The sequence below is a fragment of the Tenrec ecaudatus genome, chromosome 4 (genome assembly GCF_050624435.1).
Source record: "Tenrec ecaudatus isolate mTenEca1 chromosome 4, mTenEca1.hap1, whole genome shotgun sequence".
Classification (NCBI taxonomy): Eukaryota; Metazoa; Chordata; class Mammalia; order Afrosoricida; family Tenrecidae; genus Tenrec; species Tenrec ecaudatus.
In genome coordinates, this window is record NC_134533.1 from 52238528 (window position 1) to 52256394 (window position 17867).

The 17867-nt window shown below is 44.4% G+C and overlaps 1 protein-coding gene across 1 annotated transcript; it reads right to left on the reverse strand.

Moving 5' to 3' along the window:
* Positions 1–7056: 7056 nt before the first annotated feature.
* On the reverse strand, positions 7057–9020 carry MISFA (mitochondrial sheath formation associated). Its single transcript, XM_075547703.1, has 3 exons — positions 8889–9020; positions 8348–8436; positions 7057–7198 (listed from the first exon to the last, which is right to left on the reverse strand). Exons 1-3 carry the CDS (start codon positions 8955–8957, stop codon positions 7057–7059), a joined length of 300 nt encoding a protein of 99 aa, XP_075403818.1. The 5' UTR covers positions 8958–9020.
* Between the last annotated feature and the right edge of the window lie 8847 nt (positions 9021–17867).

The window sequence follows — 17867 nt, forward strand, 5'->3', positions numbered from 1 at the left end:
TTGTTTTCTGGTGCTGTTGGTTTGCAAGAGACTCTACTTTTGCCTATACACGTAAACGTTTTGCAAATTTATGTGTATACAAAAAATTGTAGGCATTAAAAATATTTTGATATTTTCACTGGCTTGCATTTCTTTACCAAGACCTTGAAATGATCCTAGCTCATCTCCCTGAATGTTTTTGTTTTGTTTTGTTTTTAGTTTGTAGCCCCAGTAAACTTGGCCAACTGCAGAAATGGCAATTGGCCCCCAACACTCCTATCCCTTACAGTCACATCCTCTCAGCCCCAGCCACTGGCTCCTCTGCTCAGGTCATGTTAGAAAAACTCACAGGAGAACCATTCAGTACAGAGAGCGATAAACTCTTCACTCAGTGGCCCGCATTGTGGCAGGTACACGCCGGGCCTTGGAGAGAGGAAGCAGAAGAGCTGTGTATGTAGTTCCTCCGGTCAAAAGAGTGAGAGTTTGATTCCCCACAAGAACGTGGGATGTCTGAGAAATGAGTCATTAGGAATGTAGCAAGGAGCTTCAAAAAATCCCATGATTTCTTCATTTGCTTTCTCTGAACTTTAGGAAGTCTCCTTGTGTATCAGGCAGGTGGACACAGCCACACGGACCAAAAGTATAGGCACACAACTCACAGGAAAGTGGGGTCTGGCTTTCATGAGAAGTCTAAGAGGAACCAGTAGACTGTAATTAGAGATTAGTTTTGCTTGTGGATTTCAAGCAATACAAGAATACATTCAGTTCAAAGATCCTCTGAGAAATAGCACCAAATAAACAGGAGTAATGGTTCCCTGAGGGTACGGGGGGGGTGGAGGGGGACTCGGGAGCTGATAGCGTTCACCATAGCCCCACTTGATGGGATTGAGCAGAATGGTTTGTCAGTGGATATACTGGATGTGTAGGATATGGCAAAAATTAATTTTTGTAAGAGCTTCTTCCTAGGGGGTAGGCTGGGGGGAGGAGGAGATAAAGGGAAGCTGATATCAAGGAGTTCAAGAAGAGAACATTTTGAAACTGCTAACAATTGCACAGTACGGATTGAGGTGATGAAACTGGAATGTCATGATATCTGTAAGAGGTCCCAATAAAAGGATTTTTTTAAAAAAAGAAATAGTACCAAATAGCTATCAACAAAATATTGCGAAGATAAACAAGTTGAGAAAGTCCACATGGAAGAAGCACACCAGCCTGTGTGTCATGAGGTGTCAATGGGATCAGGTATCAGGCATCAAAGACCCAGAACAAAAAATCATGTCAATGTGAATGAGGGGGAGTGCGGAGTGGAGACCGAAAACCCATCTGGAGACAATTGGACATCCCCTTACAGAAGGGTCACAAGGAAGAGATGAGCCAGTCAGGGTGCAGTATAGCACCAATGAGACATACAACTTTACTTTTTAATGCTTCCTTCCTCCCCGCTATCATGACCCAATTCTACCCTACAAATCCAGATAGACCAGAGCATGTACACTGGTACAAATAAGAGCTGGAAACACGGAATGCAGGACAGGTAAATCCCTTAGGACCAATAATTTGAGGGGCGATGCCAGGACGGTAAAGGAAAGGTGGGAGGAGAAAGGGGGAGCCAATCACAATGGTCTACATATAACCACCTCCCCAGGAGAACAGACAACAGAAAAGCGGGTAAAGGGAGACATCAGTCAGTATAAGATATGAAAAAATAATTTCCAAATGAAGGGGGAGGGAGGGGAAAAATGAGCCGATATCAAGGACTCAAGTAGAAGTTTTTTAAATGATGGCAACAAATGTCCTTGACAAATGGATGTGTATGTGGATTGTGATAAGAGCTGTACACACCCCCAATCAAATGATGAATACATAGAGCTAGATAGCTAAGGAAGATCTACTTTACTGATAAGGGTGCGCCTCTGGAACAATAGTGCTGCTGGGGAATGTTAACCAAACCTGCTGCCATCGACTGATTCCAGCCCTCGGCCACCCTGTAGAACAGAGCAGACTTGCCCCATGGTCTCCGAGGCTGAAAATCTATGGAAGTCCTCTGCGCTGCAGCCATTGGTAGCCAAGGGCTTAACCACTGCCCCAGCAGGCCACCTTGAATGGGGATGGTTCCATCTATGTCAAGTTCAGTTTCGTTCACTTTGTCGCATTCATTATTAAGGTTTGAAAGCTCCAACCCACTGAATGTATATGTTCAGCTTATTTGGGCTCAGACCCCATAGTAATTGCGTAGTTCCTGGGTTCTGCTAGGTTTCATAAACGCAGTAAAACTCAATCATATGGAGGGCTGGGCAGTTTAGCTTTCATCATGAGCAGCAGGTCTTACTAAGGGAACCACCGTCGGGTGGGGCGGCCACTCCGATAAAGACAGCAAGATCTCGGAGACATTTGGGTTGATTCCTGGAAGACCTGGATTTGAAAGACTACAATCCGAGCTGGGGGGGTTAGCATGGTGGGTGAGCCTCTCAACTTCAATGTTTCATTTTGTGAAATAGGCCAATAACCAGCTCAGAAGAGGATTTTAAGGATTAAGATAATGTGTAGTTCAGTAGTTAGCAACTGATACTAAAATATTATATACTGTGAACATATTGGAGCCAAAGGTGTGAGCTTTGGGGTCTTAGAAATAGCTATGAGAAATACCCCAAAGAGTCATAGTGCAATCTTGTCATTTCTGTAATATGCACGTGACCTATGGTTTCTGGGCCTTAGACCCAAGAAAAGGAAATAAATAAGTATAAAGAGTTCTAGAGAATGCCAGCCCTTTAAGGGCACAGCGGTGGAAATTCGAACTCGATAACTTAATCATAATGCCAGTCAGACACTAAAACAGAGGGCACCTGTCCTCCCTCCTCGCCCCGCCCCACCTCATCCGATCTCACTTCACCTGTGACGGGCATACAGGTTTCTGAGTCTGCCTTCACCGCTGAGAGGACATTAACTTTTCACATCAAACATGACCAAATAATGTGCGATTACTTTATGTGACACAGGAACTGGAGAGCTGTCAGGTGAGCTTCACAGCTGCATGACTTCGCCAGGATCATCTCTAGTTATTTCCACCGGGTTCTGGAGGGGGGAAAAGGAGGTCAAGTGGGTTTTGCCTAGTGGTTGCTAGGATGTAGCATTGAGGCAACTGCCCACCTTGCTCAGGGCTGTGCCCAATTCCACCTTATCTGCTGTTCAGTCCCAGCTGCCAGAGGGGCTTGGTACCATGGAAGCAGCAGAGGCAGAGGAAAGAAACATTCCAAAGTTTAACAGGAGGAGAAAGCAGAGTGTCTGTCATGGAAACGCTTGTAGAGACATGTTTACTTGCTAAGGAGGGTTCCACTGCGTTGCTGGTGTGGACTGATCTGGAGTTGGTAGCGAAGGTGAAGCACACACAATTTCTAAACGCACCAAACACCAAACAGCCCACGCCAGATGGTTGACTTGACGGTAGGGCTGGGATATCCTTTCTCCAGTTTTTTTGGAAAGAAACTGAAGATCTTAAGGAAGAGTAAAGACATGGGAAGATATCTATAAAAGATCACAAGAAAGAAAGTGGGAAATCTCCCAACCTTCCTATTATTGTCATAATGGAAGTAGGTAAGATACAGTGATTTTTTTTCCCCAAAAAAGTTATTTTCTCCCAAGTTACTGGAAGTAGGTTTTCACACTTCTTTGGGGGGAAGACATTTCAAAACAGGAAGCGAGAACCAAGTTGCAAATGTACTTACCCCTCCCGGAGGGTACTTATACCCCTTCCACATTGTCCCTGCAATGAGAAGCATCCATAAGACCACAATCATGGTGGCTTTCCTGCCCAGCTGGCAGTGTGTGCAGGGGCAGTGGGTGATTCTAGAAGGTCTGCTGTTCGAGTCCTGGGAACTTGGCTGTCTTCATTAGAGACCAGCTGGTGGCTAGCCCAGCATGACAGCTCCTGGCTGAGCAGCTCTGTGGCCTTATCTCACCTGAAGTGGCTCCCCGTGGGCATTTGGGGAGACAGTTGACACCAATTGTGACATCAACTGGTGACACTGGGGGCCCAGTTGTCAGCAGCTCTGAGATGCTTAGCCAGAACTGACAGGTGGGCCTGTTCTCCAGGGAATCTATGTGGTTAGGACCCAGCTTGCATCACACCTCTATTAACTCATCACCTGCCAAACATTTGACTTTGGATGCCACCAGACACAAAATGGTGCCTGTGGGCGAGAGAGAAAGCAAGCGGAATCACTGGACTAATTGGGAGGGTTAACAACCCCAAGCAGTAACAACGGCCCAACAACAAAATCTTTTTCTTGTGTCTGTCTTAGTTTCCAGACCTGTTGCTGGGGCTCTATAGGGCACTGACTCAGAAAACTGCACTAGATAGACAGCATCAGCTCTAGTTTCTTAGGCATGGTGTTCCACTGTATTATTCACTTATTATCAGCTATTACATCTCACTAGTTTATTAATTTAGCATCCTAGTTTGAAATATGAGAAGAATTGAGACCCACAAGTTACAGGATAAGGCAAAAAAGGTAAGAAAATACTTGAAAAGGAATTAGGTATTAAGGGACTTCCAAGGTATATGGACCCATGGTGGCTAGTTGGTTACACATTGACCTGCTAATAAGGTCAGTGATTCAAACCCACCAGTCACTTTGCAGCCTTTGAAATACTGAAAAGTTTGGAAACCCAACTGAGCAGTTCTCCATCCTGTAGGGTCACTATGAGTTAGAATCAATCAGATGGCAGGCAGTTTTTCTTTTGGGGGTGGGAAGCTGTGCAGTACACACAGAGACGACAGGTTGGGTCCCGCAGAGCCAGAGCACAGCTTGAGAAGGGTGGAGAGAAGCCAGAAAGGCACAGATAGGGAAAGTGTGGTGGCAATTCAGAGTGTTAAAAATGTAAGATTTCCTAAAAGTTTTAAAGGTCAAATTTTTTCTTCAAATTATGAAGTCAACACTTCAGGATATATTCTTAATATAGACATCAATGATTCACTCATGGTACATGGTTCAGAGATGAGGTTGACGCCAAGCTCGTTTTTGTAAATCATTTTATTAGGGGCTCATACAACTATCAAAATCCATACGTACATCAATTGTGTAAAGCACATTTGTACATTTGTTGTCCTCATCATTCTCAAAACTTTTGCTCTCCACACAAGCCCCTGGCATCAGGTCCTCCCTCCCCACTCCCCTTCCCTCACGAAGCCTTGATAATTTATAATTCTTTTGTCATATCTTGCTCTGTCCTAAGTCTCTCTTCCCCCACCTTTCTGCTGTATGTCCCCCAGGGAGGAGGTTGCATGTAGATCCCTGAAATAGGTTCCCCCTTTCCAACCCACCCTTCCTCTACCCTCCCAGGATCGCCACTCACACCACTGGTCCCGAGGGGATCATCCGCCCTGGTTTCCCTGTGTTTCCAGTTCCCATCTGTACCAGAACCATTCTAACTTTTAAGTGCTGCTGTGAACAGATGGACAGGTTGTGCCATATTATACCAAGATTGGGACATCTTAATTTTAAGAAAGGAGTTTGAACTCTGACAGACCCACTTGGGGTTTCAAAACTTTGAATCTCTATGTACTGTACCAAATGAGTGACCAGTCAGTCAGTGATAAGTCACAGAGACCCTATAGGCCGGAGTAGAACTGCCGTGGGTTTGTTTCGGGGGCTGTGAATCTTTATGGGAGCAGAAAGCCTCGTGGCTGAAAAAGCTGACCTTGTGGTAAGCAGTCAAATGCATTACCGAGTACACCACCAAACCCAAACCAAACTCACTGCCATCAAGTCGGTACCGACTCTACCACTCAGTACGACAGGATAGAACTGTGAGTTTCCAAGACGGTAACTACAGGACATGAGAGCCTGTCTTTCCCAGGGAAGCACCTGACCTTGCAGTTAGCCGCCCAAATCGTCACCACACCACTACCTGGGCTCCTATGTACTGCATAGTAACTCTGATTTCAGGCCCCCTTTTAAGATAATAAATTAGAACTGCCTGTTACTCAGTTCCTCGTCCATGTGAAGTGATAAGTGATACTTGGGGGAGATTTCACGTCATGTCATTGGCACTGTTCAAATCTCCTTTGGTTCAAAGAACACCATGTGAAGTAAAACTTGACTGAAATATTTAGCACCACACAAATGTCTTGAAGTAAAGCCAGCGTGCACTGTATCTCAGGCCAGCTAACGCGATGCCAAAATAGCCTGGGAGCAGCGGAAGAGTGGTACACGGCACATGTTCTGGACTTCAAAAACTAGAGCTCACAAGTAGACAATGTTGGGAACATGAAGATGGCAACAAGTGTACAAGTGTGCTCGACACAAAACTCACAAGACATGGGACCCAGGAGCAGGAATGGGAATAGAGATACCAAAAGGGTAGAGGGAAAGTGGGGAAGGAGGGGGGCGCCAATCACAATGAATGGCCCAGAACCACACACCTCACCTCCATCCAGGGGGAAGAACATCAGAAACCAGAGGGGAAGGGAGACAGCGGTCAGTGTGAGATTAGAAAATAATTAATCTATAATCCATCAAGGGGCCACGAGGGCTGGGGGTGGGGGGAGGGAAAAATGAGCTGATCCCAAAGACTCAATGGAAAGTAAATTCCTAGAAAAGAATGATGGAATATATATATATACTAATATGTTGGATTAATTGATATATAAATTGTAACAAGAGTTGTAAGAGCCCCCAATAAAGTGATAATTTTTTAAAATAAAGCAAATGAAAATGAGAGGGAAAAAAAGTGCTTGATACAATGGATGCATGTATGGATTGTGATAAGAGCTGTATGAGTCCCCAATAACATGATTAAAAAAATGAGCGCAGAGGTGGAAATTGGCATCATTTTTGGAGTCAGCAGGTCAAACATACCCACAGACAAGTCTAACATGTGAAGCACCAAAATGCCTGCCGTCCGCATGATTACTTTATGTGCGATAGTTGGCCATTTCAAGAAGAAAAATCTTGCGTTTTATGAAATGGCACGGAGAAGCTTCACCATGCAGGGCAGGTAAGCCTCCTCACACCTTTCCTGCCAGGGGAGCAGGAGGAGGATGGGCTGTTTACTGTGCTCACGTCACAGCTGGAGAAACTAAGGCACAGACAAGTCAAAGAGCGTGGCCAGGATCACACACCCATAGCAGTGGCTCCGCTCAACAAGTAGCCACAGCGCCTCCATCCACATCTGCATCTTCACTGAGCGCTTGCTTTGGGCCAAAGCTCTCACAGAAATTCTGGGGCAGACAGGGAAAAAAAGACCAACCGTCAAGCCTTGCTCTGAGTATACCTGGGCCAGGGGTGTGGCATCCCTACCGTCTGGAATCACGCCCCCCAAACAATTACTTGCTCCTATAATCAGTATGTTATTAAGATTCTCTCAAATGTCTCTGATACGGAGAATGGCTCTGAAGAAACAGGCGGCAGGAACTGCTGTACTAAAGGACTGCAGTCATGAGTGTTTGGCTGTATCTGTCGTTGGCCATCTGTTCTGGCCGTCTGTCTTAACGAAATGAGCATCAGGGGTGCTTAAGCCCAGAGCCCTACCGCTACTTGCATCCCGGCTGCAAAGAGCCGGCGTGTGTCGCCTTGGGTAAATAGTTGAAGCCCTTGTCACGGATAAGTATTTGGTTACCTGCTCATTATTTTGTGGAGTTAGCATTTACTCATACTAGTTGCTGAGTTTTGCATGAAATGTGCTTTATATGAATTCCCAAATGCAAAACGCACAAAAATAGTAAAGGGTAACTCCCATTTTACAGATCAAGAAACTGAGGTTCAGAGATGTTAACTTGCCCAACGTCACACAGCTGATAAGTTGCAAGGTCAGGACTTGAACACAAGTTCATGGTAATGCCAGGTCTGTGCCAAAATAGATGCTGGAATTGCTAGTCCCATGTATTATAGAGTAAGGACTGATAGATGGGAACGTACATGGCAAAGAATTCCTACGACGTGTGCATGGTAGCAGAGCTCTGAACCTGTGGCCTGCTGTAGTCTGTATTTCCCTCAAATCCTCTTTCCCCATGAATAACCCACAGCCACTGAGTCAATTCAGACTGACAGCAGCCCTGCAGGACAGAGGAGAACTGCCCCTGAGGGGTTGGGAAACTTGAAATCTTTTTTTTTTTCAAAAATTTTTTTGAACTCTAATGAGGCCAATAGCCTCATCTTTTCTCCCAAGGAATGGCTGCTGGGTTTGAACCACTGACTTCGCGGTTAGTTCAATACATAACCCATAATACTACCAGGGCTCCTTTCCCCCATCACATCCTTCACATGCATTCACCTTTCACAGTTTATGAGCTCTCCACTGAGATACCAGGTGCTAATGGATTCTCTGTCAACGGAGGAATCTAGCACAACAGACCTGACCGCCCACTCACAGTTGCAGGTCTTCATCCAAAGGCTGGCTCCTCAGTTGTGCCTTGCTCTCCATAATGGAACACCTCTCTTTCCACTTCAGAGTTGGAGGCTAAGTTAGGAAAAATACTTTAAGGCAGACATGGTTCTACTGGTTAGTCCCAGGAGCTAGCTCTGTGTGGTTACTGGAGGGGGCACGGAAAGGTCTCACCCATCCACACATTCCTGTTTCCACCCAGGAACCACATTACCTGGCCTGAGTGGGTAGGTTACTCAGGAGAGTGGGATAGAAAACACAAGGTAGGGGCTGGGCTGTCTCCTGCAGGCCCTTTATAAATTCTATAACGGCTTTGAAACAAGTTACATAGTCAAGAAAAAATAGTTTTTAAAACAAGGATGCCCCAATCCGATGGGAAGTTGCCTGGGAGACTTAGTCCCATCACATCCTAATAATGGATGGTGAGACCTCAACTGTCTTCCCATTGGGCCCCAATGTCCCAGCTAGGAGGGTGAGGGAGAGCCAGGGCTGACTGCCAGGGCTTTGGCGGCAGAGTCTTTACTTACCATGAACTCTGGAAACGTCCCCATGTAACACGCAAGCCCAACAAAAAGCATCCAACCCAGTACAATCATGACCAAAAATAAAACTTTCTAAGACGCAATTGCACAGTGAGAGATTAGTCACCAGGGTTTTGGCGGAGGTGTGTGCTCATGAAACCCTCAGTTGCTGGAAGCCCTGCATGGCAGTTCCAGTCTTCAGCTCCGAAGGATCCACAGCTCTCTGGTGAAGATGCTAGACTCTAGTAAGGCATTGTGACATCACTGTTCACTTGCCCAACCTCACCACCCAGTCAAAGGGGCTACCCCCCAGATCAATACCTAAGAAGCAGAATCAGCCTTGGTAGGAACGGTCTCTCAGCAGCATCGTGAGGAGGTGCATCATGAGCGAGGTCTTCCTCAGGAGAAAACAGAGGCTCAGAGAGCCTCACAGACCTGCACTAGATTCCAGAGCTGCTGTACCCAAGCAGGGGAGAGGAGTCAGGATCCAGTGTAAGAGGTGATCGACAGGTTTGGAGAAGCTGTATTCCTAGTTTATGACAGCTGTGAAGGAAGCAGGCCGAATTCTGGAAGAATGAGTCTCTCCGCTTCTCTTCCGGCTGCCCTTCCATCCCTTCTCCAGGCCCACCACTCACGTGATGCCGACAGCCCATTTATTCAGTTCCTCCCCACTGGTCCTCTTTTCTTGGCTTTCAAGAAGCTATAAGTATTGTATCACTTTCCTTACCTCACAAAACCCTCCAATGGATGCTTGGGGTTCTTGTTTCTTAACCTCTGTTCATCACCAAACTTACCCCAAAAAGTGGTCCACACTCCAAGGCCTTCTTTCTGATCAACACTTGACCTTTTTGCCTCAAATTCTGACGTCTAGCCTCTACCTCACTACTTCAAATGCTCACAGGGGGCATCAAAAACCTACTTTTGGTCACCTCTAAGGACCCAATCTCCTTCCTCTTAACCCCTGGCACTGTGGACCCCCTTTCTCTACCAGGGGTCTTCCTATATATATATACAACTCTCCAGTTTTTGCTGTTGACTAAGGGTCGGGCTGCTAAAGACAAGGTCGACAGTTCAAACCCACAAGCTGCTCCTCCGGAGAAAGAGGAAGTTATCAGCTCCCATCAAGGTGCATGGCCCTGGGAACCCTACGCAGGGTCACTCTGAATATGGACCTAGTCATAGCGGTGGGTTTGTTTTTGTTTTACTGCAAAAATCATTGTAATTATAACATGGGAAATCATCTGTAAAGAAAAAATATATATAAAGAAAACATTTAATACTTTACTTTCTCTTCAATTCTTACCCTCCTGATATAACCATGTCACCAGCCTAGCATATATCCTTCTGCCAAAGACTGTTCCGGGAGCTTGTAAACACCACACACATATGATAAGGTACAGAAAATTCTCAGGGAGCCCTGGTGGTGTACCGGTGATGCATGAGGCTGCTAACTGCAAGGTCAGCAGTTCCACACCACCAGCCCTTCCTTGGGAGAAAGATAAGTGTTATACTCCTGTAAAGCCAGAGAAGAAATTTCTGTCATGGAACAAGTGAGAAATATTTGAGCCTAGAACAAATGCAGATTGGGACAAGAGGAAGGTCAACTATTATACCCTGGATTGATCCACCATAGTCAAGTTTACAATAATCTCTGTCTGATAGTGAACTTGGTCCAGTCCCTTGCCTGTGGCCAGAGAAGCTCTGCCAGCGGCCTCATCTGACCAGACACTCTGCAGATGGGTTTAGGACGCCCACTGTCCCCCACAGTTAGCCTTCTATAAATTGGGTGTTCCCCATTTGAACCCAGACGCTTTTCCCTTTGTCATATTTGTTATCGTCATCTTTGGATCACAGACGTGGACTTAGTTGTCGCCTCACTTGGATGGCTGCTGATCTGAACACAGCCTTGAAGACCCGAGGCACGATTCTAACTGATGGCTAGAAAGCACCTGCTGTCTTCACCCCACGCTGCGGAACCACCTCCGTCTTCAGTGATCACGTCATGAAGGTGAGTACGGAGCAGGGTCAATGGACTGCTCTTGGATTGGGCTAGAATGACATGGGCGCTTGGAATCCATCTGCTTGTCCACAGAGTATGAAGGACACTGGCAGTCATAGTAGGACAAAACCAAAAAGCAAAACCAACAAGAACAACAGCAAAAACAACCCCAAAAAAACAAAAGAAACGAAAAAGGGAACCATTGTCCATCATCCCCCTGGGCTAGAAGGCGACTGCACTGATGGCAGCCATAATTTATCCAATGGCATGAAATTTAAGATAGCGTTGTTATTAGGAGTTTATGGGAGCTGTCGCTTTGTGTAGATTGATTTCCTAATTTCTACCCCAAACGTGGGGGTTGGTGCTACGGCAAAATGTCCAGGATCACGTCTTACAAGGGCAGATTCTTGTCCATCAGATTTCAAACCTGTCATATGAATGCAAGGGGAGCATGGAGACAGTAAATATATAGTAGTTCTGGGTACCTTTCATTGGACACCCAAGATCCAACAGCCACATGCCCACAGTCTTGGGGTGGCCATCCTTTGCGTCCTCTCCCATCAGAGTATTTCAGTCCTAAGTACAAGGGTTCATGTAGTTTTGAGGGAGGGCACAGTTCTTTAAGCTGGGGTTCCACATTGAGTCCTTCCGGTGGGGGTCCTCGGTGTGGGAAACTGATGACTGGGAAGAGAGCGTATGTGGACAAATGCTCTGTGCTCATGATTTAAGGAGCCTTGGAGGCTGGGATTCTGGATGCAGGGAGCCTTCACATTGGTGAGCTGGAGAAGAGTCCCAGTCACGTGCTCCTAATTAAAAATCATCCCCACGGTAACCTCCCATAATCATGCTACCTTAATGTTATTTCTGACAAGCATGATGAGGCCCTATAGCAGCAGACATGTTGCTATTGTTCTCCCTGCTCAGGGAATAGTCAACTCCCTTTTGCCTGCCAGCACAGGGGTTCACTTCCTCCCTGAATGAACGCAGGGACCCCTAAGGTTAGGCGACTGCCCACCTTGTTATGGATGCAGTTGTCTGGAGCTAGGGGGCTTGTGAAAAATACATTTGAGCTCTCTATCTATCTATCTATCTATCTATCTATCTATCTATCTATCTATCTCTATCTCTCTATCCTGACTCCATGGAGGAAGTGAGCAGACTGTATTCTATGTCTGTCTCTTTCATGTTTTCTTAATTGAACAACCGTTCCTTGAAAAACAATCAGTTGTGGGAGGCTGGCTTCCTCTCCCATCTTGGGGTATGCACGCTCCCCGTAAGGCCAGTGTCTAAGGTTGTCATATGCTCAGTACATGGCATGGCTCACCAAGAGTTGAGTAGAAACGAGGGCTGCCACCTTCATAAAAACATCCACCACAATAAAAAACAAACAAACATCCACCACATCTTTCATCCAGAGATCGGTTGGTGGGTTCGAACTGCTAAACTGTTGGTTAGCAGCCCAACACACTTTAACCACGAAGCACAAGAGCCCCCGCAGGTTTATGCCTCTCTCCTTAAAAATAAGAAGAAAATCTATTAGCTCTTCATCTCCAACAAGGTTCTTCCTGAGCCCTTGTGCCTTTTCTCCCTCCCCCGAAATTTGCAGTCCCTTTAGCCCCACCTTTTTATATCTAATTACAGTTTGGGGTCTTGATTTTTTTGTAATACTGCCGAATTTAACACACACTCCTAGAACCAACCTCCCCTCCTTCCCACCTGCTCCTCTCTCTTTTCATCTGCACCTCCCATCTCAGCCTGGGGAGAAGGAGGGATAGAAAGCACACACTGACCTGTCACTCACCATCTCCCATCCAGCAGAAGGCAGCAAGCAACCCTCACTAGCTAACACACCTGCCACCATACCTACTGGGCCTGCTCTTGTAGGTGCCACTGGACCAAAAACAGCCAACCATCAGTGCCTGCCTAACCTGCCCTCAGCTGCCCCACAGATCCGAAAACTCCAGCCCACGTGCACAGATCCACTACCTCACCCACCCAGAGCGAGGTGGTGAGTGACCCAGTGCCGCCAGATGGGCAACCAGAGGAGCATGTCCATGCTATCTGCCCAGATACACCCAGGCAAATAAGAAGACCAGGAAGTAGCAAATATATAACCAAACAACAAATAAAATGACACATCAATGCCTTGGAAACAACAGATAATATCACATCACCTAAAGAAGTAGGGCAGGATAGTTCCAGCAAGGGGCCAAATAAAAAAGCATAAAATCCCCCAGAGAAAGAAAGATCAGTTCAAAAGGCTTGTAGGTAGAGCTCTATGTAAGACCCAGAAAGAGATCAAGGAAAACAGACAAAGGAAAGGCAAACCCAGAATTCTAGTAAAATTCAAGACAACCAACAAGAGACTATTATAAACTCTAGAAAAACAGCAATTAGAAAATGAGAAGAATAAGACTAGAATTTCCAAGCTAGATACTGCATTTGGAGGTCCACAGGAGTCTAACTAACGGAAGCCTGGATCAGTGGCCTAGAGAGTAAATCCCTTGATACCAGTCTGCGAAACAGTCAGAAAAAGAATGAAGAACGCTCATAGCTGGGTATGAAGCCATGAAGAGAAATACTTTATGTGTGATATGAGTTCCAAAACAGGAGGATGGAACAAGAACTCTGATAACATTGTCAAAGGTTTTCTGGTAGAAAATTTCCCTATATCACGAAATATAAACGAGAAGCTATCCTGAACCCTAAATAGGATAGACCCTAAAAGAAAATCAAGAAGCTATAGCATTGTTAAATTTTCCAAAACCAAAGGTAGGAAGAAGTTTGAGAGCAGCTCAAGAAAAATGTTTATAAAAGTCTAAGCTTTAAGAGCTATAAGACCCCCCAATAAAATGACTTTTTTTTAAAGGTTTAAACTTTGATTTCTTAACAGAAACCATGTAGGCAAGAAGGTAATAGGATTAAAGAAAGTAACTGCCAACCAAGAAGTCTATGTCCAGTAAAACTGTACCTCAAATAAGATTAGAACATTTCCAGATAAATTGAAATTAAGGAAATATGTGAAAACCAAACCAAGTTACAAGAAATACTAAGGGGAGTTATTTAGCTAAGGAACCAGCAATATCAGATGATACCCTAAGATTAAAACAACCAGAAACCAACTCAATCAAGGAATTTTTTTAAAAATTAAGCTACAGTATAGAAAATATGGAATCAGAAATATTAACATGTAAACAACAACTACAAAACAAGCCAAAAAAAGGGAATAAATGGTGCAGTTATAGTGAAAGTGAGGCCAACATAGAACGTATGATTTTAAACACAGAAGGGGAAAAGCAGATTTCAGGAGAATTACGAAATTAGTCTCATCGAAATAAAAAATGATTTTTTAATTTCCAAATTAAACATCAAAATAAAAGGAAACTCATCAAGACTCAATAATCATAAAGTCAACTGCAGTGAAGGAACTAAAAATAAGTCAGCACAGATAAGTATACAGAGACAACAACAATACACACACATCCCACAAAATGACGGCAGTAAATTCATACCTATCAATAATCATACTGAATATACATGCTCCAGTCAAGAGGGAGGGCATGGCAGAAAAAACAACCCATCAACCTGCTGCGTAGGTAAAATAAGCGGAAAATCAGAACTTAGTGTGGGGAGGTACACAAAAACCAAACAGCAATAAAGACAGGAATAGGGGTGTGGCAATATTTAACTCTGGTGAAACAGACTTTAAGGCAAAAAGCAGCATAGGAGACAAGGAAGGGCATTATGTAATGATTAAAAGGTCAATCCAATAATACGATATAATCATAATACCTATATATGCACCAATGAAAGAGCTCCAAAATAAATGAAACACACTTTAACAGAAACTAAAAAGCAAAATAGACAACTCCACAATAAGAGGAAGTGACTTCAAAACATTGCTTTCCTGACAGACACACTAGAAAGAAATTCACTAAGAGACTGAGGAGTTACCATACATATTTGAATATAAGCTGACCCAAATATCAGTCGAGGCACCTAATTTTACCACACAAAGTACATTAAAAATGTGCTGAAAAGCTCGGCTTATACTAGAGTATATACGGTATGTGATAAGGTCAACTTGATCTCGTAGACATACACAAAACACTCCACCCAACAACAGCCTGGTACACACATTTTCTTTCCAGTGCACGTGGATCATTTTCTAAAGGAGATCATATGAAAGGCCACAAAGCAAGCATTAATACATTTAAAAACATCAAACTAATATAATGTATCTTGTCAGATTATACTATTATGGATATATCAAATGAAACAAATAAATGGAAACTGAATAACGCTCTGCTTAACCACTACTAAGTAATTGAAGATATAAAACAGTAAGTTAAATTAAATTCCAGGAATTAAAAGCACAACACACCCAGGCCTTTGAGACACAGCAAATGCAGTGCTCAGAGATCTATTTATTTATTTTTAGATCATTTTATTGGGACTCTTTCAGCTTTTATAACAATCCATACATCATTTGTATCAAGTGTATTTGCACATATGTTACCATCATTATTTTCTAAACATTTACATTCTATTTGATACTTTGGTATCAGCTCCTCTTTTTATCATCCCCCCACCCTCCCACCCTTCTGACCCCTTGATATATTATAATTATTTTCATATCGTACACCAACTGTGTCTCCCTTCCCCTGCGGTTTCTTCCCCTCTTTCCTCCCCTCCTGGTATCACTACTCCCATTTGTTTCTGAGGGGCTTATTTGACCTAGATTCTATGTGTCATGAGCTCGTATCTGTACCTGAGTACATGCTCCAACCTAGCCCATAGTGAAAGGCAGGACTGGGGTCATGATAGTGGGGAGTGAGGAAGTCTCAAAGAACCATGGGAATATTGTGTGTTTCACCAGTGGTATACTGCACCCTGGTTGGCTCATCCCTGTCTGTGACCCTTCTGTGAGGGGATGTCCCATTGTCTACAGATGGGTCTTGGGTCTTTGATCCAACTCCCATCATTCTCCACAATATGGCTTTTGTTCATTTGTTTGTTTTGGGTCTTCTGATAACTGTTACCTGATCCCGAGTCGACACCTCATGATTGCACAGGCTAGTGTGCTTCCTCCGTGTGAGCTTGTTGCTTCTCTGCTAGATGGTTGCTTGGTTAATATCAAGCCTTTAAGATCCCAGATGCTACATCTTTTGATAGCTGGGCACCATCAGCTTTCTTCATCGCATTTGCTTATGCACCCATTTTGTCTTCAGCGGCCAATGGTGCTGTGAGGGTGAGCATCACAGAATGCCAGGTTGTTAGAACAAAGTATCCTTGAGGTGAGGGAGGGCTTGAGAAGAGGCCCAAAGTCCATCCACATCCTCAACTTATTGCCATATAAATATAAGTACTTATGCCAAAACCTCTATTTTTATTAATTAAGCCTATATTTATACCTCTGTCCATAGCTTTGCTTCCTAGATTTTTCCTGTTTCCTTTTACCTTCCTCCTGCCCCGCCATCACCTCTGCCCTTCTTTTGCCTCTTAGTACTTCCTCTCGGCTAGATCGCTGTTGCTCCCACACACCCAGGATCTCTATCTACCTCCTCATTGTTTAATTCCCTAGTTGTTCCCCTGTCTATGGTGGTGTTTTCTCACTGCTTCCTTTCCCCACTGCTTCCTCCCCCTAAATCCCTCCACAAACATCAGTCCTGTTGCTTTTTCCTTGTGCTTGCTTCCCATCAGAGATCAATTTGTAATGCAATTGCAAACTATGTGTACAGTATTGGATGGGAAACTAATTTGCTCTGTAAACTTTCATCTAAACCACAATAAAGTATTCAAAAAAGAATATGACTACATTTTAGAGCAGCCGTTCTCAACCTGTGAGTCGATACCCTTTGGGGGTCTAACAACCCTTTCACAGGGGTCACCAGATTCATAACAGTAGCCATATTATAGTTATGAAGTAGCGACAAAAATAATGTTATGGTTAGGGGTCACCACAACATGAGGAACTGTATTACAGGGTCATGGCATTCGGAAGGTTGAGAACCACTGCTCTAGAGGATCCTTGTGAGATGCTTGCTCAGCTGTCTAAGGACATAGAGCAGGGTCTTTTGGGAATAATCGTGTCTTATTTCTAATTAATTGTAAATTGTAATCATGACAATATTTGTTCTGTGACTTTTACTGTAACATCCACCTGGTAGTGAGCTTGTAGAGGTAACCGCCCCTATAAACAGCCCTTACATACTAGTACCTCTGACTTGTTGAATGACGAAATCAATTTAAGGTGACTTGCCACACTAAGATATTGGTATCCCTGTCTTATAAAGACATAATCAAATAGCTTTCAGCTTAGATTGTTTCATTTCAGAACAAAAAGGAATTCTTTTCATCAAGTCATGAATTTAGCGGGATTAATTGTTGCTGCGGATGTGATTGACAATAGTTTATTGATCAGTATCTTCTAGAGAAACTGTTTCAGTGACTTCCACCATAAAGTGACAATCCACCAGCACAATCTAGCCCAGGGTTTAGCCTCGTGAACTGAGTGAGGCAGTTTGGTTCATGAAAAATGACAAGGAAGCACCTCGTTAGATTAATGAATAGCAAAACGCATGCATGAATTCTGACCCGTTAGCATGGCACCATCACTTCATGCACTTTGCACAGGCTGAACGGCAGTCTCCAGTAGATGTGGAATGGCCTTTAACTTTCCAGGTGTCCTATTTACTTCTAGGCAGTGTAGGTAAAGCGGGCTGGAGTGTGTTAATGGCCAACAACTATTTACAAACAGGTATGTCTCCACTTCGACGTACTTAAAAAAAAAAAAGACATCGTGTTTCTTTTACCTTCTTTCCTGCTCCGGTTCCTTCACTATTTCCCTTCTCATAAATATTCCCAAGTTTCCTTCCTGCGAGCCGGCTCCTACAGGTTTAACGCGCTCTCGGGCGCGCGCAGGACAGAGCCTCGAGCCCGAGGCGCTTTCGCGAGAGCGGCCGGTCCGCGTTGGACAGGGGCGG

Bases quoted from the DNA above. Each gene is read 5' to 3' on its own strand.
- MISFA (XM_075547703.1), bottom strand. From the start codon at position 8,957: ATGATTGTACTGGGTTGGATGCTTTTTGTTGGGCTTGCGTGTTACATG. The intron at 8,437-8,888 runs GTAAGTAAAGAC...TTCCTAACTTAG, and splicing joins GGACGTTTCCAGAGTTCATG to CCTCCAACTCTGAAGTGGAA. The intron at 7,199-8,347 runs GTGAGTGGGCGG...TGTCTGCCCCAG, and splicing joins TTGGATGAAGACCTGCAACT to AATTTCTGTGAGAGCTTTGG.